Genomic DNA, 21,355 nt, shown 5'->3' on the forward strand with positions numbered 1-21,355 from the left:
CTCAGGTCCTAAGTACAAGAGGAAAAACAGAATTTGGAGCCACAATGACTTTTCATATGTTCAGGCGATACCTTCCAGCGGCCCTGTGCTGAGTCAACCTGCAGGTCTGTGGAAGGAAGTACAAAAGGCACAGCCTGCATCACCGCAGTAGTATGCCGTTTCACCCACTGACTTCATCTGCTGTCTATACATTCAAATGGCACCTCCGACCTGCTTCTCCGCCTTGACAATACAAATTGCTGGGTGTGACTTAGTCAAGCAGGAGAACGCACACAAACAGGGAAACGTGAACTCAGGCTGTCATGGAAGCAAGCACACTGGGATCCCAGCAGACCAATGTGTCCTCTGAGTACTAGTCCCAGGACGGCAATAACTACTCCAGATTCCATTAATGCCCCGAATGATACCCTCAACCAGTCATTTTCTCGTCCTACAGCATCCACATCTGAAACATTTCAAAAGACTCCTGACCATCATCTAAACAAACCTTTATAAGACGTAGGCACCTTGGCTGATGGAGTAAACTGCCTTTAGAAAAATGGGATTTTAAAAAATATTTTCAGTAAAAAGGGACAATGGCTCATACCATAATTCCATTTTGTTCTGCAATGGATGTATCTTTTGATTATAGAAAATGTTTTCCTTTTAAAAAGAAAAAAAGGGCTTCCCTGGTGGCGCAGTGGTTGGGAGTCCGCCTGCCGGTGCAGGGGACACAGGTTCGTGCCCCGGTCCGGGAGGATCCCACATGACGCGGAGCGGCTGCGCCCGTGGGCCATGGCCGCTGAGCCTGCGCGTCTGGAGCCTGTGCTCCGCAATGGGAGAGGCCACAGCAGTGAGAGGCCCGCGTACCGCAAAAAAAAAGAAAAAAAGAAGGGCTTCCCTGGTGGCGCAGTGGTTGAGAATCTGCCTGCTAATGCAGGGGACACGGGTTCGAGCCCTGGCCTGGGAGGATCCCACATGCCGCAGAGCAACTAGGCCCGTGAGCCACAAATACTGAGCCTGCGCGTCTGGAGCCTGTGCTTCACAACAAGAGAGGCCGCAATAGTGAGAGGCCCGCGCACCGCGATGAAGAGTGGCCCCAGCTTGCCACAACAAGAGAAAGCCCTCGCACAGAAACTAAGACCCAACACAGCAAAAATAAATTAATTAATTAATAAACAAGTTTAAGAATGGGGCAGTTACACCATTAAAAAAAAAGAAAAAAACTCTTAGACTTGATGAGAATGGATTCATCACCTGATTTCTAGATCTGCAGGAGGCCATCATAATTTAATTTACCCTGTTATTAAATAGTCTATGGCTGCAGTCTGCCAAAAGAACTTGCTGAACTGTAAAAAATTTCTTGGTTAACTAGTTGGTCCTTCTGCAAGATGCTTTGGAGAAAAGATAAGGTGAAATGACATTACTTTCAATGCAAACTAGAAATAAAAACCATCTCAAATATAGGGATATAAAGCCATTCAATCATTTTAAGTACATATCTTAATGACGAACGCTGTTACTTCTGAACATAAATCAAAAAAAAAAAAAAAAAAAAAACCAGACGGTACCTCTTTTTGCCTGTGGCCCTAGTGAATCAGATTGGACTCACTGAGAATTTTCTATTGACCTTAGGTTCTCTCTTGCACTGAGCTGGATAGTACTAGTGTCAACACATATTCACCAGACTGGATCTGCTTTTCCTCTGTTAGACCTGTTAGTCATGGATGCAAAATCCACAGGTATAGAATATATTTAAAGCACAGGAAACTGCCATGTAATATACCATGATCTTTACCTGTATTTTCACTCTCACCCTAGAGTTGCTACATCTAAGTATCTAAATCAATCCCAAGAAATTAATGCAGTGAATGAACATAATTATTTCTACAGAGTGCAATTAACTCCTAGGACACTTGTTGTCTATTAACCAAACATTCCCATCTCTTCTTCATACTTTCTAATGTGATCTTATGGACTGTATAATCTAGGAATGTGTAAATTCAACATATTTTATAATTTCTGCTCACACTATAAGTAAAATTTATAATTAAGAAACTAAAAAGACAAACAGAATCATTGTTGGGCTCACAACATGATTTGGGACATAAAAGTATATAATGTTCTTGTCCATAAAACGGGGATGAAAATTCCTAGCTCACAGTGTTGCGTTGAGGGGACCATGAGACAATGTGAACGTACTGGGTAAAATGTTCAATATTGACACATTAACATCAATGATAATAACATACCTAAAACTTATATAGCACATAGCGTTAGTGAATACTTCACACACATTAATTCATTTAATCAAGGCAACAACTCTATCAGGTCAGTATTATTTTCCACGTTTTACAGGTAAGGAAACTAAGGTTTAAAAAAAAGATATGTTGGGCTTCCCTGGTGGCGCAGTGGTTGGGAGTCCACCTTCCGACGCATGGGACGCGGGTTTGTGCCCAGGTCTGGGAGGATCCCACATACAGCGGAGCGGCTGGGCCCGGGAGCCATGGCTGCTGAGCCTGCGCGTCCGGAGCCCGTGCTCCGCAACAGGAGAGGCCGCAGCGGTGAGAGGCCCGTGTACCGCAAAAAAAAAAAAAAAAAATGTAATCTCCCCATGGTTACAGACCTAGTAAGTGACTGAACTGAACAAGGATTCAAACCTAGGCAGAATGTGGCCCTAGTGTCACTATATCATCCCTCGGTATGATATTACTAGCACGTGTTATGCGATCCAACAGAGACAATAATGGCTACTTATTCCAAAGTAGTGCCATGCTTTGGAAGGTTAGGTAAGATCTGCATTGAGTTTATGTACCGAGTTACTGAAGACGAATGATACGTTCTGACATCAGTGATCCCAGCACATTGTCAATGTTGGGTCAAGTTTTAGTACTCTCACATCATGCAATGTGTAGAACAGTTCTTTCTTAATCATTTCTTGGGACTTTGTTTGGGAATTATTCCTCCACTGCCATTAGAAGGTTAGTATTTCCAGCTCTATCATCCTTAGAGACTAAGGAGTAATTCACACAATAGTTTGTGTTTAACATCAGCATGAATAAGTCAATGTTTCCACTTTTTAATAAGACCATTCTGTCTGTGAGGAGTCATGTAAAAAGTACCAAAATGAATTTTATTTCAGACTTGAATCTTTTCTGTCTCCTTAGAGTGTATGTTCTTGTACTACTAGCACAGTGGAGGGTAAGCTAGCCAACCCAATTCTTTCCCTTGCTAACAGGAAACTTAATCTGATATCGTTTGGAGGGCAATGCACACAGCCCTGAAAGATAGGGTATAAGCATCTCAAGGCAATCGGTCTCTTTGTCAGCAGTCTAAGGGTTAGAAAAGCAATTCCACTCCTCTTTGTCAGTGAATGGTCCAAAAGTGAGGCATGTGACCCAGGCCTGACCGATGAGATGAACTTACAGCAATAACAGAAGTAAATCCTTTTATAAACTTACTAAGAGCAAGTTGGCTTGGAGGTATCTTCTTGACAAAGAAGAGAACTAAAAGGAGGCTTCTTTGCTGCTGTCCCTTCCCTTCTGCTTGGGAAGTTGCAGTGAGGATAGATGTTTGGTGAAATGGCAGCCATCTTGGAACCACCAAGAAAATACTGCTGATACATTAAGGATGGCAAGACAAAAACTCAGATAGAACTTGGAACACTGATGACATTATTAAACCACTGAATGACTACAGAGGCTTCCAATCAGATTTACTCTTATATGAAATAGTTAAATGTTTTATGTTTTAAGCCACAGTTAATTATAATCTGTTACTTGCAGTTAAAAGCATTTTAACATAGTTCCTTGATTGGCGGGTTTGTTCTGCACAGCAAACTGATGAGTTATTACCCAAAGAAGACATAATCCGTGAAGAAAATAATCTGAAATTTATTGCACTTTTATTCTACTGGTCAAACTTAAAACCATTTTAATGCTGTTATATTCAGTGTATTCTTTTGCTCTTTTAAAGCTGCTAGTTTTCTTTTTCCTTCTAAGAATGATAGAAAATATGTTGATTGAAAAGAATGACATGTGTCTCCTCAAGTTTTCCAATGTCAGCTAGAACATTACATTAAAGAAACATAGTTCTGCTTACAATTTGGTGAAGGAAGTATTTAAGAACAGGGAAAAATGTTCCATTCCATATTAAGAAAAAAAGTCAGGTTACAGAAAAATATGGTATGAACTCTATGAAAATATTTTTGTTAAAAACAGAGAGATGGAGAGAGGGAAAGAAAGATGTTTAAAAAGATTTACACCAAAATGTTAATGTTTATCTCAGGGTAACATTTGCTTTCTTATTTTTGCTTATTTGTGTTTCCTAAATTTTCTACAGTATGTAACTTAAAGTTACTTGCACCAGGCCTATCCACTGAATGAAGAAACTACAACTGATAGGAGTTTATTCCTTTAAAAAATGTTTCTGTGACAGTACACATCTTTGCTTTATCAAGATGAATCCTAATGCTTCTCTACATAAGAAAAGTCTTAAGAAAAAAGTAAAGATTTTATGTATATCTCTTAATTCTAGGCCTCCAGGTGCATACAATTTGATGAAAAACAATACATACATAAATTTCAGAAACTAGGGTGGAAATATTAAATATTTAAACTCAGCTGAACTCATGAGAAAACAAGAGTATTGCTTTTCATTTTCACATGAAAAAAACAATTTAAGCCAACTACTGAAGACAATTGGCAAGCTATTGATGGTCTGGCCCAAGATCAATGAAAACACAATTTATAGCAATACTTCAGAAAACTACTACATTCCAAATGTCCTAGACTTTGCATATAAACAAGACATTTGGAGCTGTTATATTGTAACTACCTTAGGAAAACAGTTTAAATCTATTAGAGCACATCCAGATAGGACAGACTATAAACATAAAAGAGACTACGTATTCTTCCCACTAAGTAAAATTTAATCCTGGAAGGGGTATCCAATTGCACCAATTTTTGTTAGAATCTGTATTCCACTGTGAGAAAGTAGGACAAGCATAATTCACCAGCTTGAGTCCCTATACCCTGGTCCCTTCAGCGTTGCTGGGACAAAAAGAGCCTCTGGACACCAAATACTTTTGGGGGAAGAGACAATCTCCACAGAAAGTTTAGTCTGATGATGCAATAGATCTCTGAGGCCGAACTTTTTGTTCCTTAGCCACGATTAATTCTCTTATAATGGTAGAGTTTTGTTTTTGTTTTAGTTTATTCTATGTAGTTTTCCATTGTGAGTGTGTTATTCTCTCTATATAATAATGCAAGTTCAAAAAAACAGCTGTTTTGCCTTAATTATCCACATAAAATACCCCCAATCCAAGCCTACACAGCAGTTACAGGATGTTGAGGAGGGACTGGCATCAACATTTGCCCAATTTTTTAAAAAGCCCAATAATTAATACTTATTTTTTAAATTATTATAATATTCATATTATATGGCATTGAAATGGAAGCCTATTTTCAAAATAAAGTATAAATACATATCAAGCATTTAAAGTATGTGAAAATTTGCTTGAATGTTAAAAATTTATCAAAAGTTTATAATGTGAAAATTCCTGTTTTAATGTTTTAAAATGTCAGATACAATCATATAGCCCTCACTCTCTACCAGTCAGAAATGTATATATATATATTTAGAGATTGTGCTAGTCAGAATGTTTCATACTTGGTGAATTGTAATTTTGGTATTAGGCTCATAAATGTGTTGTTCTAGAATATGAAACAATGTATAATTTCTTATGCTTTATTTTAGGGTAGTTTTCAAATAAAAAAAAATAAATTTCTGTAATAGGAAAAAAACTTCCCTTAAAAAAGTTACCTGAAAAGAGATAAATGTACCTTTTTTCTGATGTTACAGAAGAAAGTCATAAACATTTAGATTAAAATTTTAAATTTACTTCAAGAAATATTATTTTTGAGGAAATAGTATTTTTAACACTCTTTTAGAAAAATTGAGTCTAATATTTTCCTTATATTTACTATTTTTTTTTTTTTTTTTGCTCCTTTAGGATATTTCTAACCTTCTGCTTATTTTCTTGCATCCAGAAAGAATACTTATTTAAGTTGTCCGGAGCATAAGGGCAGAATTTTTTCTAAGTTTATAGGAAGGTTAAAACCAAAAGATCATCATTAAATCAATTACAGAGATTTAAAAAAACTATATCCCATATGATTTGGACCCATTCTCCTCCACCCTCCCTTTCCCGGCTCCTGTGCCCTTTTGTTTGCTGGCTGAGACAATGCTTCCTAGACACAGCTAACTGTAAAAACAAAATACTACTTCTCATGTTCTCACACTGCAATCAATCCCTTGTCTCTCTCTTCTCTCTAATAGCAAGTCCAGAAGAAGCAAGAGTTCAAAGCAATGCCCAGAACTGATAAGATCTCTGCAAAGCAGTCCTGTGGAAAAGCTCTGTCACTGGGGTCCCAACAAGATCCCTGGGACTTCCTACCAGACTAGACACACCAGGTTCTCTGGCTCCACAAGGCCTGGCTTCTGGACTAGACTGGCCCTTTATTGCAGAGAGTAACAAATTCCTTCCAGCTCCTCTAAATCAGGCATTCGATGCCTTGATCTCCCAGGCATTCAGCAGTGCTGGAGTATTTGTTAATGATGTATCCCAGGTACATATGCAGCATCTGTTTCCAGGTGCCACGAGGTCCCTGAGCTGATTACCTGATTCATTTTTTGCTCTCTAGAGACAAGTTTATGTTTAATCTTTTATTGCTATTAGATTAGATGACTATTGTCCATGGGGAACCTTTGCCATATTAGATACATTCCTGAAATCCAGATATAAAAGTTGTCATGTTCAAGTGAATGTCTGTTATCACCCTTCCTTAAAGAAGCAGGAACCTTTCCTACTAAAAAAATAATCAAACTGTATAATTTAGAAATGGAGAAAGGGAAGTTTTTGTGACATCAACAGTATGACTAATCTCTACCTTAATCTGAGAAAGTGTATTCATTTGAAATAAGAATGTGCAGTTCCCTGTTCTCACAAAATGCCTTTGTGTTTAACTATGTTGCTTAATGTTTATTAAAATTTGCATTGGTGTTTTACAAAAATGCTTATTACCTTGTATCAGATAATACACCATTATAAAATGAAGCTGATCTTTTACTATGAAGATAGTAAGTACACTATAGTTAATGCAAAAAATGAAAAAATATGACCATATGCAAAATCCCACCACCTATACATACCCAGAATGTAATACAAAAAAGATTATGGAAAACTGGAAGAGCAATAAGAGAAATAACAACCATCATTTTATACAACTACTTTTTACCATTTTGGTACCAATATTATTTTCTTCCTGACTTTTTTTTCCTTGTGCATACAATCCCACCTTCCCCCCAACTTTAGGCAAGCTTTTGACTTCTTTCTGATTGGAGTGGCTGCCTAGAAAAGGACTAATAATCCCCAACAATTAAAATGGATTCACTAAAAATTAGTCATGCTAAATGAATATCTTTCCTCTTAAAAAGAAAATTAGATGAAAAAAAGAAGTCTTTTTATTATTGTTTCCAGAAGGCACTAGACAGTCTCCCATAATTCACTTAAGGACCATATAAAGAGGTACTGGATAATAAAGCAGATACACATCCGAGAGTAAATAAACAGCCTTGTGTATTCATTCATATCTGCATGCATCTAGTCAACACACAGTGAGGGCAACTATAGCCAAATTCTGTGATAGGCACTGATTTCAAACATACAAGCGAGAATACTAATCTATTTATGAGCCAAGTGCCAGCAAACCACAGAGAAAGGACAACCGATTTTGGTGGGCGGGGAAGAGAAAGGTTTTGTATTTGAATAGGCCTGGGAGGAGGGCTATTTCAATAGGTAACACTAGGAAGATAATCTGGAGCTGGGATTTTGAATGGCTTTTCAAATTAGTCAAAAGAATTCAGATTTGTCCTATAGACAAGAGGAAACCACTGAAGGTTTTTACCACGGGAGGGACACGAAGGGATCTGTGACTTAAGAGAATGCTGAACGCAGGGCAGGAGTTGGAGGTTGGAAAGTGAGCGAGGAGACAAAAAGTAGTGCGGGGGGCCTGAAGGAGGCCAGTGGCAATGGAAATGAACCAAGAGAAAGGAAACTGAGGGCCAGATCACTAAGGACTTGGTTGTGAATTAGAGGGAAGGAGGGAGAGAAGGAGGGAGAGAAGGGTGCTGGGCAGAGTGACGGCCTGGTCCCATGTAGCTAGCTGATAAAGGAGGTGGAACAGGCTAGAAGAGGGAGAGGTGTCCAGTTTGTGAAATCAATGATCTGAGAAGATGGACGCAAAGAATGTGAGATGGAATCAGCACCACCACAGCAAGAATCAGCTGGGAAGATCGGCCCAAATTCCTGGTTAAGGATTGAGGACACAGAGCGTGGTTCTCAAACGTTTTTCTGCCTCAAACTACTCTCTTGTCAGTAGAAAACGAACCCAGTAATTACAAAGAACTGGAGAAGAACCAAGTACCAACCAAAGCGGTATAATCACAAACAATATCAGCCATCACAAAATACAGGCTCCAAAAAAGTATTTCTGCAAATATGAATGCAGGAACAGTAAATGAAACCAACTACAACTCAAGACAACCCTACTGGTTCAGGGCTAACAGAGTCCTTAAAATCTCCAGAATATCCCGTACAATAGGAGCTTTGTATTGTTCCAAAGCACCATGTTGTGGACTTTTTAGCAGAATACTAAATTAGGACTCCCCCCTCCCTCACTGTACTTTCCAATACAGACTTGCTCATTTTAACGTAGAAGTGTCAAATTTTAGTAAGCTTTCATACATTTCTCAGGAGTTTCCTAGTAGGTAATATTTAATTATTCAGAAGTATAGGAGTTCTAATTTTTTATTTTTCAGAAATATCCATGTGGATTACCAGTGAACTGCAGATGATATTCTAAAAAAGAAAGCCTAGAGTGGAGATAGTAGTCATTTTCAAATGCATACAAGACACTCATACAGAAGTGAGAACAAATTACAGCTAGAGTCAGGGATAAGTACTAATGGACGACCCATGGAGGGTCATAACTTTCAGGTCAATACGTAGAACAGTCTTCAATAATCAGAGACACCCCAAGTAGAATGAGCTTCTACTTCTTCTGCTTCTTGAGGAAGTCCTCAGGTTCTGACAGCGGATAACCAAGTCAAGAATAAGGAATTGCTTTGCCCAATTAGGAGCCCAGTCCTAATGGCCACAACACACACAGAAATGCTATCAGCTATGACCTTCTCCGCAGTCAAGAAAAGATAGTTTAAGACACTTGACAGGGCTTCCCTGGTGGCGCAGTGGTTGAGAGTCCGTCTGCCGATGAAGGGGACACGGGTTCGTACCCCGGTCCGGGAAGATCCCACATACAGCGGAGCGGCTGGGCCCGTGAGCCATGGCCACTGAGCCTGCGCATCCGGAGCCTGTGCTCCGCAACGGGAGAGGCCAACAGTGAGAGGCCCCGTACCACAAAAAAAAAAAAAAAAGACACTTGACAGCCTACCCGTGTCTCTCCTTCTCACCCCAAAAGCAAAGTAAAAATGAACAATGATGTGGGGCAGAATGATATTCTTTTTTTTTTTTTCTTCCCTGCTTACTACCTTCTGAACGTCGAGATATTCTCAGTTCAGAACAACCAGAAACAATGTAGGATGAGTACAGCCGAGTATTTTAAATGTATCGAGGTGGAATGTAGTCTGCTTTTTGGAGCTACCAATGAATGAAACCATGGATAAAAATGTTATGTCATTTGTTTCAGATTTGTTGTGCATTACTCAACAAAGAGATAAACCTATCTTAGCAAGTCATGAAATATTTATTGAAACTAGCCAATCCTCAACTTATTTATTCTATCTCTATTAAAAACTTACTTTACTTCAACTGACAAAGAAAAACAATTAAATGTGTGAGCCAGTACATAGTTTTTTAAACATCTTTTAGGTGGATGTCAGCAAAAAAGTTTGGAGAACACTCCTTGAACCCAGAAAATTCCATTAAGCCACCTATTTTTTCTGATTAAGGATCACAGTGTTCCTTGACCTCTTAATCTTCTCTTATAGTCAGTACCAAGTGCTGCACTCCTTAGTGGGGACATTTTCCACAAGGACGTAAGTTTCTACCTCCAAGATTTCCTACCTACCAGACAATAAAAGAAAGCAAACATAACTGCTCTGACAGACAAATACTTCAGCAAAAAAGAAAAAAACAAACCTGCTTGATTTCCTGGACCATTGGATTATTCTCCAAGTCAAAACTGCTAGTGTTAAAACCACAAATTCCAAGTATCTACAACACTAGGTCTTAAAGGGGAATCACTCTACAGTTGATAGGGACCGGTGGGTCAGGCCACATATGAGTTAAGCATTATTCATAATAGGTTAGTTATAAAACACCTCTAACAGCACAGCAAACTTTACCTGTGGTCTCATCATAAAGAGGGGTTGCGAGCTGCCCACTGCAGTGCCACCTCCAGGCCTAGAAGGACAGCTGTTGGTTTGTATCCCCAGGAGTACCCAGGTAAGATTTGAAACTGGCCCCCTTACACTGGAAGCCAGGAAGAGACCAAAGAAAAAGGCAGCCACTCCAGATTGGTAGGTGGCAGGTAACAGGCAAGGGGACTTACTAATGAAGCTTGTCTTGGGCGGCTGCAAGACAAGTAAAGTAAATCTTTGCACCCTCCCGCCAGAACTAAGAGTTTATATGCTGCCCTTAAGGAGGTTCAGCCCTGCATACCACCCAGATGGTCTCAACAACACATTACCCTCTCAAGGCTGCATCACTGAAATGGCTCTGGCTGTGGCAATGGTGGGCAAAACTTATATTCCAAGGGCAGGGGAGGGGGTGAAGAGCCTGAATCGCCCAGGTCTGGCTTTCCGGTCAACTGGGAGCCAACGTCCTCTTGATGACCTCCTCCAACCATGTCCAGAGGACTATTTCTAATAGCAAAATATTAGAAATGTAACATGTTCAACCTGACGTGTAAGGGAGTGGTTATCTAAATTAAGACCACACAATACAATAGTAAGTAGCCACTGAAAATTATACTTACGGAGAGGTTTTAGTGACATGAAAAACATTTATAATGTAAAGAGGAAACAAAGCAACATATAAAGTTGTAATGAGACAGTAGGTGAATGAAAGTGCCCAGTGTAGTCCCTGGCACATAATAGAGAACTCAATCTGTCGTTGACATCCACTGAATGATCTAAAGTATATAAATATCTTGGAAATAAAGCTGAAGGAAATGTGGCAAAATAACAGTGGTTGCCTCTGGATAAGAATTAAAGGTGGGTTTTTTCCTGCATATTTTTTTTAATGTTTTCATTTCTTTTTTTCTATAGTATTTACTTTAAAATCAGGAAAAGGATTTAAAAGTAATAAAACAAAACAATGTTCTCTTTAATTCTTCACACTGACCTTTAAGAATAAGGACATCTGCAACCCATATGCGCGTGTGTGTGAGTGGGGTAATATATATATATATATATATATATATATTTATTTATTTAATTATGTATTTCCCCCTGTCAACAGGTGTTGGCTATTTACCAGTAGCTACTAAAACCTGCCTGAAGGAAAGCCTGGCTACAGGCAGTGCCAGGTGGAAACAGAAGCTCCACCAAGCTGAGTGGACAGTGCTCATAGCACAGAGTAGCAGACAAAGTAGGCTTCATAAGACATGTTCCAAACCTGTATGTCATGGTTTGTTTGAGATAAAATTGGAATCTTTTATGATAGAAGCATTATTAAAGGTGACATGGCTTTCTACAATTGTAAAAGTATTGATGGTAATACTTATAATAATTCTTAATGATTAAAGTGTTTATATCTGCATAGCACAATGCTCATTATAACATTAACGGTGCTTTTTGTAGTTTTTCTAGCCTTAAGTGTTCAGGATCCACTCAGCGAGAAACAGAACATAGACACCGTGAGATACCAGACTAAAACCACAGGTACCTTCCATGTTTACAGTACTGCCAAGTTTCCAAGGGCATTATTGACTGAATATTTATTCTCATACGAATAGGGGGATGATAGGGGCCTGGGTGACCAAGCCTTTGTCAAGGCTGGAGCCCATTTCTCCTCTTTTTGTCCCTACATACAAATTCCAACTTGTTTAACCATACTGTGCCTTATCTCCTATTGTGTAAAATCAAAAAGATAATACATCAAAGGGTGGTTGGGAGGATTTAACCATTAACATATATAAAACACTTTAAAAGAATGTCTGCAATCAGTAAACAACTATGTATCAACTACTAGTATCGTTACTCCAGAATGAAGAAAATCCACCTTCCTTTCTAAGATCTTGAAATTAAATCTATGTCAAGAAGTCATAAAATTGAGAGAAAACTGCAAACTTGATATTTAGAATAACTTTGTATTGACCTTCAGACCCTCTTATTGTAATGATAACCACTGCTAGACCAGCTTTTAAATGCTTAAGGCACCCTTAGACTTCAAGAGAAGTCTCACACATTAAAAACAAAAGCTTCAGGATTAAACCTTTTCATCAGGGTTTTTTTTTCCCCCCCCATTGAGCCTCCTGAAACAAGATCATGAAATTCTCAACTTCAAAGAGTTCAATTCCACTGAACCCACTTCACCTGAAAAAGTCAATTACTCCAGTTGGAGCGGGTCTAGCATCTTAAAAACTTTTACATTGTATTAACACCACCTTTATAAATAGAAGGAGACAGGCAACTGGGCCTACAAGACAGGAAAACTTGAGGGTTTCACCCACTATTACCCATACTGAAGATTTTTAAAAAATTATTAATAATTGGGGTAAATCCAAGTACTAAATGTTCAAATTTTGCAGTTTTAAGACACTTACTAAAATAGTATTATTTAACTAGTTAAAAAAATTGACAAAATAGTCAAATTAGGCTGTATTTTTAGAAAAGTACATTTGGCTCCGGAAGAGGCTTTTTTTTCTTTTGGCCACACTGTGCGTCTTGTGGGATCTTAGTTCCCCAAACAGGGACTGAACCCAGGCCCACGGCAGTGAAAGTGCCGAGTCCTAAACACTGGACCACCAAGGAATTCCAAGGAAGATGCTTTTCTAACAGCAGGAAACACACAAAATGGTCTTTAACGGGGTATCGGTTTTCATTTTTTAAAAAAGTCACTTTAACATGTTTATGTATATACACGTTTGTGTGTACATATATAAAGATAAACTTTTCTACGCAAATGTCTAGTCTCTCCTAACAAAGATAAATGATAAACATGCATTTCATTCATCTTGTCAGTCTTCTTCAAAGAATGATCTTTTGTACTGCCCATTAAGCGTTAACAATCAATTCAAAAATTCAGCCTCGGACTTCCCTGGTGGTGCAGTGGTTAAGAATCTACCTGTCAATGCAGAGGACAGGGTTCGATCCCTGGTCCAGGAAGATCCCACATGCCGCAGAGCAACTAAGCCCATGTGCCACAACTACTGAGCCTGCGCTCTAGAGCCCGTGCGCGCCACAACTACTGAAGCCCGCGTGCCTAGAGCCCATGCTCTGCAACAACAGAAGCCACCACAATGAGAAGCCCGCGCACTGCAGTGAAGAGTAGCCCCCGCTGGCCGCAACTAGAGAAAGTCTGTGCGCAGCAACGAAGACCCAATGCAGCCAAAAATATAAATAAATATATTTTTAAAAAATTGAGCCCCAGAATTCAAAAATTGAGCCCCAGATCATTAAAAAAACAAAACAAAACAAAAAAGTCCCAGGATGGGTGTTAAAAAAATTAAGGGCTGAGGGACTTCCCTGGTGGCACAGTGGTTAGGAATCCGCCTGCCAGTGCAGGGGACATGGGTTCGATCCCTGGTCCTGGAAGATATCACATGCTGCAGAGCAACTAAGCTCGTGCACTACAACTACTGAGCCTGTGCTGCAGAGCCCACGCGCCACAACTACTGAAGCTGGTGCGCTCTAGGGCCTGTGCTCCGCAACAAGAGAAGCCACCGCAATGAGAAGCCCGCGCACCGCAACAAAGAGTAGCCCCCGCTTGCCCCAACTAAAGAAAGCCCACGCACAGCAACGGAGACACCACACAGCCGAAAATAAATTAACTGATTAATTTAAAAAATAAAATAAAGGGTTGAGCTAAAACATCTGAAATTTATCTTTAAGAAAACGAAGTTATATAATATATATACATATATATACTATATTATATATACATTATACTTTAAAATATGTGATCACAGGTTTGGTTAAAAACAGTAGGGGTCCCCCTCCCCAAAATACATTATATCAATGATATTTTCCTTATCATATTACAATTAGAAACCCAAAAAAAGCTTTAGAAAGAAAAAAACTAAAATATGAAATCCCAAAGAGAATTAACTCATTAGAAAACTGTATGAGTATCTGTCCAGCAAAACTGCTTCTAATCAGCATGTCTAATTATTTATCTCAGCAAAGATAAGTGTAAATCTTTTTCATTTGTACATTATTTTGGGCAGACAGGCTTAAAGTTAAATTTTAGAAAGTTCATAGTGGGTGAATGACTAAACAAAAGGGTTCCTAAAAATACCTGTCGTTCCAATATACTAAGAAAAATAACCTTGAAACTAAAAATCATGAGTTCTCAGTACAGAAATGAATCATGATAAAATTATAAGCTTGAACTTAGATGACTTAACAGGATCTGTGCTTTGGGATGATTTTTGCTCAATGAACTTAAAATTACAAATCCATTCTAGACTCTAGGGCAATCTTTTTTTAAAAAAGGATTAATCTACCTCTAAAATAAAATTATTCTAAGTCAAATGTAATTAAGGATGCTGTTGTTTTAAAATTCTCTGAGTAACTATGCCAACTTTACGCATCTGTACCTGTCTGTATACACACACAATCAGAATACAAATAAAGGAATGAAGTTATGAGCTTTCAATAAAGCCTTGTTATATTTTCAATACATCTTTATTTTCAATAAAGCTTTCAATAAAGCCATGCTATAGTTTCATTCAGATTTCCTTAGGTTATCAATAGGAATAATATCTGTGGTATAGGTAACTTTTCTAAGGTAAACTTTCCCAGATAAATGCCTGTGCTCTTCTAACAAAGATAAATGGAAAGTAAGTGGAGCAGACAGATTTGAAGCTAAGAATAAAGGTACAGAGCAAAGGCAAATTGTGTAGACTGTTGTCTGATTCCTGTTAATAAAGCCAGCTCAGCTCACCTGTATCCAGACATGAAAAATTAAGCGAATCATGGCAACAATTTTTGGATAACTCATCTCAGGAAATATTGGACCTGAAATATCCAATCATTGAACCAAAGATGAATTCTTGATTTGCTGTACTCCTTCATTTTATTTTGTTGGCTTAAGACAGGCTAGACGGTTATTTTATGCTCTCCTAAGTATTTTTAAGTCTCCATCCCTCTCAAAACTTTCCCGCTGACTAGATAGATTCTCCCTAGAAGGAAATACGCAGAACAACTCTTAGATCTGGAGTGGACTGACTTTGGAGTTAAATTCCAATGTGATCCTGACACTTTTAGTATTATCATCTAACATTAAAAGCACCAAGGAGCCTTCTTTAGACCACAAAATTTAACTTCCAATTTAACAGAAGGCCTACGTAAACATTTTACCACCATACGCATAATATTTATTACTAATGCAAATATAGAGATGGATAATCATAAAATAATTTTGCATTATCCCTGGAAATCCTAAAAAAAATCAAAGACTGCATGAATATACATCCTTTTTTTAAAGCTACATAAAAGTTCAGATTAAAGTTCCTTCACAACATTCCATTATTTTCTAGGATCATAACAGATTCCAATTTTCCTCTGTATACTTTTTCTCAGTGTTCTCATTCTTAACCTAGTACATATTAGGCAACATCTCAGTGCTTTCTAACGTTTATTGAATGAAATAAGTTCCTCACACTTAGGATTTTCAGTCTTAAGGCTAATATGAATTGTGATTCTCCAAAATAAGTGGCAAGCAACACACTGTGTACAATGTGGACACAGTAGTTTCCTAGACAGCTGACCAAATTTGTATTTGCTGTAGTGTCATTGATTAAATGAGACACCGTGGCCTTTTCTGACTCATGACCACAGATTGTACTGTTTTCCAGCCACTTTTCTTACAAAAGCATACAACAGGTCACAAGGAGGATTTTAAAGATCAATGCAAAGCAACTGTCACTACAGGAAGAACAACAGCCTGCATTCTAAAGTTTGATAGACATTACGATGCTATATTTTGAGTAAAAATCTAACACAGGCTTATAATACTTTTATGTTTTTTCAAACTGAAATTGTACGTTACTTTCCAAACCTCACATACAAGAAAGAACATAAAGAGGTACAATTCCTTTTACTGATAGTGTTTATTATTTTTCCTTAGTAAAATCCAATTTGTGGATAGTTTCCTTAGCCAGACAGTATTTACTTCTAAAAATTCCTACACTACCTTATAGACCCCAAATACAGAACTCAAAATATAAAAACAATAAAACCCTTATAACCATTACCACGGGTGGAGGGAGAGGAGAAAGTCAGAAAAATATACAAAGCTGGATGTGGAGGATGCCAGAGGGGAGCGGGGGAGGGTTTCCTGAGGTTCTAGACAAGCCCTGTGATGACGTCACCTCACATACATAATGTTACAGCAGTCAGCACAGGCCTCCTGCTTTCCTATTGGTGGACACCGTGTCAGCCGACATCAGAAGATAATCATCATTGGCCAGACAATTACAACTGGAGCAACTAGCATCCAGGGCTGCTAGCACAGGCCTGACAGGCTGCTGAAAGAGAAGGCAGAGCCCAGCTGCCTTTCTCACTCAATGAATTTTATGTCACCTTACCAATCACTAAGCGGTTTTGCTCTCTTGATGGCAGCCCTTATAAATTAAGTCAGCTATTATTCGTGAAAATAACAGGTAAAGGCCAGACATCTCATAAAAGAACAAAATGCCTCTATTTTCAATGCCATAAAATCACAAGGGCTTTTCTGTGTAAAATCAGAAGTCAAAAATGCTGTTGAACTAAAAGCAGGCATTTTCCTCTACCTCATGCAAAACACTTTCATTTACCAGATAATATTAACTTGACATATAGTTTCAAGATGTGGCTCAGGATGATTCTCCAAGGTATAATATTTATTACTTTGCATTTCCATAGCTTTTCTAATCTATTACATGTGAAACCACCTGCTAGAAGAGTAAAACAGTCTGTAGTATTTATCCTGTGTCTAGAACAGTGAATACAGGGTTAATCATTGTTTAAGCAGCAATTAACTTGATAAACTTCCCTCAGTTGAACCCTTTAGTTTATAAAAACACCACTCCAAAAATGGGTCCCATTACACTAATATGTAATAAGGTAATGAATATGGACTATAAGTTTAATAAAGGCCTTCAAACAATATTCAAAAGGTAGTTCAGACAGCATACTGACAAAACAGCACTCCTGGCCTTCCTCACAATTCTTCAAAAGACAGTAAGTGTAACTTATTTCTGAGAGATAAGTTATAATTCTCTAAATTGAGTTTTGATGTAGCCTCTAAATTGAGGCTATGTCTAAGGGATTTTTAAGGACCACTGAAAGTGTCTTGTCAAAAAATAGAGTAGAAACTTCACAACATTGTGTTTTTCCTCCAGAAGCTATTCAAGCCATTTTTAGTTAATGAGTCTGGGAAAGGTAAGACCTTGTGTTTCCTAAACTTCCCCTGCCCCCAAGAGGGTGTAAGGCTTGGTTATGGAGTTCCTTCTCCTGTTAACAAGGGAAATGAAAAGGAAATCTTCATTTTCTTATATACCTGGTTCAAAACTTTTTGGCTGTTGAGGTTTTGGGGGGAGGCTTATAAAACTGGGACCCAAGGATATTGGGAGAAATGCATACACCCTGGGATAAAAGAAGAAAGCAAGACAATTAAGGTCAAAGAGAGAAGAAGTCAGGAAGGGGAAACCCTAGTGTGTGACTATGACATAGTATTCAAAACGCAAGGGGAGGCCAAGTATGTTACGCTTCGAGTATTAACAGGTAGTGCTGGCAATAAAATGGACACCCATCATCATTTTAACCCACTAGACAACCCTTTTCCCCAGCATCTGCCAGGTACAATGCACTCTTCGAGGTGCTCCGCATAATCAAGATTGGAATGAGACAAGAACCAAAGCCCTGAAGAGATGATGGTCTAATAGGAGGCACAGACACACATGCAAATATTTAGGCATATGAAGAAAAGCCAGGAAAGACACTGCCAGATTAAAGGTACAGATAAAAAGCTAGGAGGAAAGTGTGGCAAGAGCCCAACAAGCGAAGATTAATTGGCTCACTTTTGCCATTTTCAGTCCCCAGAGAGCTAGGCCCTGTCTGGTTCAGTGTGTACTTGTTGAGCGAGCGGAGAAAAGAGGCGGGAAATGGTACCTGGAGGTGGAGGAGCCACAGGCAGTGGCCTCAGAGAAAAGGCAACAAGTGAATAAGACAGTATCCACCGCGGAGGGGCACTGGCCCACAGTGAACACGAGCTGCCGGCGCGAGGGGAGGCCGCCTCCAGAGACGCAGGTTCAACAAGGGTGCAGCAAGCTGGAGACAGGGCGGACGTTAGAAACCACAGAGCGCGCAGGGCCAACGGGGGAGGAAGATGGGCTGAGCTGTGTGGCAAGCGAACGCGACAGACAGCTGCAGAGAAGACCAGAGCCTTCGGCTGGCCCGCCGTGCCGCCCGCCACCCCGGGCCACCGCCCCCGCCCTGCCTTCAGCGCCACCCCCTTCGCGGGAGGAGGAAGTGCCGCTGGAGAAGGTTCCCTTGGTGGCGCCCGAGGGGGCCTGGCCTGCCGGAGCGCTGAGGCCTTAAATGCCTAAACTCCTACTGGATCGAGCCTCCCGGTGCACAGCCGTCTTCCGGACCCACCCTCGGCGCTTTCGGCCTCGGCGGCCCAGGGGGCGCCCCGACCCCGCGCCCCGTGTGCTGCCGCACTTCCCGGCTTCCCGAGCGGATCGCGTTCCCCTCCTGGCTTCCGGCAGCGGCCCGCAGCGGCCCTCCGGCCCCCGCGCCCTCGGAAGCCCCCAGCCACGCCGCAGCGAGCGTGAGCGCGCAGGGCCGCGCGCCGGGCCGGTCGCGCCCGCCCCAACAGGCCGGGCCCAGTCGGCACGCACGGCGCAGGGGGCGGGCCCGGCCGGGCTGCGGCCGCAAAGGGCCCGCCGCTCCCGGGCGGGCCGGCCGGGAGGGAGGAGGCGGGAGCGGCGGCCGAACCCCCCGAGGCTAGTCGCGACTCCCGGGGGCCGGAGAAAAAGACGTTGAACCCCCACCACCCGGTTCCGGCGCACGGCACCCCCTATTGCACCGCTCCCCCGCCCCGGCCCACCGGCGCGCCGACGTCTCTGGTTTCCCATTGATGAGATGGGGGAGGGAAGGCAGGTCGTGAGGGCGCCGGGGCAAGCGCTCGCGCACGCGGCGGGCGGGATCCCTCAGATCCCAGGAGGGAGCCCCCTTGGCCGGACCCTCTCATTCAGCACCTGGGAGGCTGCCAGCCGCTGCCCAGCTTGGGGGTGCGTTGGGCTTGCTCTTTACTGATCGCCAGACCTGGGGTTAAGAGGAGTAAGAGAATGTCTGCCACAGCAGCTCGATCTACAGGGAAGAAGCGAGATGAGCACACACACCCTCACCCTGTTAAATATTGCAAGGTGACACAGGATCGCTTCCCACACAGGGATTTTCAAAAGGACTGGCGGAGGGACACAGTGAACAAGAAAGATGCTTTCCCGGGTTAGAAGTTTGTCTGGGGAAGAGCCCCGAAGGACTCTGCGGACCCGGAGGTTTTTAATCCGTGTCTCAACTCCAGTCAGCAGTTTCCCACTGAATTAGAATTGAGTGTGTCCAAAAGGCGTTTCCGTAAAACAAACTTAATAATGGCGTGGCTCCACTCGCTCGGGTTCATTCATTTTTATTACTGTTTTCATTGTCCCCTCCTCCCCCACTCCCCGCCTCCGTCTCTTTATGAAACCGGAAAGGGATCCGCGTGGGGAAAGGGGTCCAGGAAAGGAGGAAACCGGCCGGGGAGCAGCAAAGAGGAAGACAGTGAAGTAGCAGAGCTGCAAGGAGAAAGGAAGGGCAGGAAGGATGGGGAGAGGGCGAGGACCAGAGAGCTGAGGACGGCGGGCCGGAGAGGGTTAAAGGGAGCAGGCGACTGGGTCCTCCCTCCACTGCCTTTCACACTCTGCTTGCGGGAGGCCAAGCAAGAAAACCCAAATCTAGAGGAAAACAAGGAGTAGCACAGGTAGGGACTGTGGCATCTCTCCCGCCTTCCCTGTAGCACAGACATCTACTCTATGTACACATATATGGTCTATGTTATATAATCTATGTTAAAGATGCATGTGTAGCCACGGTTCACCCAGGGGCACCCACAGACTCAACGCGCTTCATGCAGCCCCAACGTCTCCTGCACCCGGGAGACCCGGGAACTCAGCGATCCGCTCACTGCTGCTCGCGGTTCCTCGCTCGATTCACGCCCCAGAAAGGGAGTACCGACATTAAGGCACACCGGGAAGACGCGCAGGGCTCCCGGGGACAGTATCACGCGAAAGCATCACCTACCAGTTTTCCTGCATCCACTGGATGGCTTCATTCTCGTTGAACTGCTTTTCGAATTCATATTCTTGTAAAGTCAACACTGACATGTTCATTGGGGCTGATCTTCGGAGTCGCTACGTGTTCTCTACACAAAATAAAATAATCTGTAAAGCGCTTGATTTCGAGTGCTCGCCTGTCTGCTTCCCCCACCCACCCCCCTAGGTCTTCCCCTCGCCGCTCGGTCTCCGGCAATCGATCTCCCCCAGCCTCTCTCAGCTACGGTCGGGGTTGAGCATTGCCTGTGCCTCTGCTCCCAGCTCCTCGCTCTGGGACTCTCCTCCTCCGGGCGTCCGCATCCACAGTAGGAGGAAACGAATGCCTTGCGGTCTTAGTGCCCGCACGTTTGTCCATCACCCTTTTTACTTGTCTACGGGGAAATCTCCTCCCCCTCGTGCGATCTGACAAATTAACCCTTTGCGAGGGAGACTGAGAGAGAGACCTCTCTAGCCCTGGGGGGCAGTTTTGTTTCTGTGAAGGTGACTAGGGGAGTAGAGGACGGGCTCGGAGAGGGAGGAAGTGGCCTCGAGGTCATTCACAACCCCCCAATCCCGACCTCGTGGGCCGCCTAGCCTGGCTTTTGAATGAAGTTTCCGAGAACCGAGTGCAGCCCCAAGGCGAGCTTGGCGAGTAGGTGATAAATAGTAAAACCTGCCAGCTCTCTCGCAAGAACTCCAGACAAATTTGCGCTGAAATTCCACGTGAAAGGAACGCACTTCCTACCTCTTGGCCCCCGCCGCACCCTCCAGGTCACTCACCTCTGAGCTCTGGC

General features: G+C 41.7%; 1 protein-coding gene across 2 annotated transcripts in view; it reads right to left on the minus strand.

The window, feature by feature from the left end:
* The window catches only part of ELOVL6 (ELOVL fatty acid elongase 6), a 135,588-nt gene extending 114,569 nt beyond the window's left edge, over positions 1-21,019 (minus strand). The window contains exons 1-2 of one of the 2 annotated variants that reach the window (XM_065877697.1): positions 20,826-20,870; positions 20,551-20,671 (exon numbers count right to left, since the gene is read on the minus strand). In XM_065877697.1, the coding sequence (XP_065733769.1) occupies positions 20,551-20,639 (89 nt within the window). In that variant the 5' untranslated portion in view covers positions 20,640-20,671; positions 20,826-20,870. Of the gene's footprint in view, positions 1-20,550 lie in introns of both variants that reach the window. The other variant, XM_065877698.1, reaches the window with a different exon arrangement.
* Between the last annotated feature and the right edge of the window lie 336 nt (positions 21,020-21,355).

The sequence above is a fragment of the Phocoena phocoena genome, chromosome 5 (genome assembly GCF_963924675.1).
Source record: "Phocoena phocoena chromosome 5, mPhoPho1.1, whole genome shotgun sequence".
Taxonomy (NCBI): Eukaryota; Metazoa; Chordata; class Mammalia; order Artiodactyla; family Phocoenidae; genus Phocoena; species Phocoena phocoena.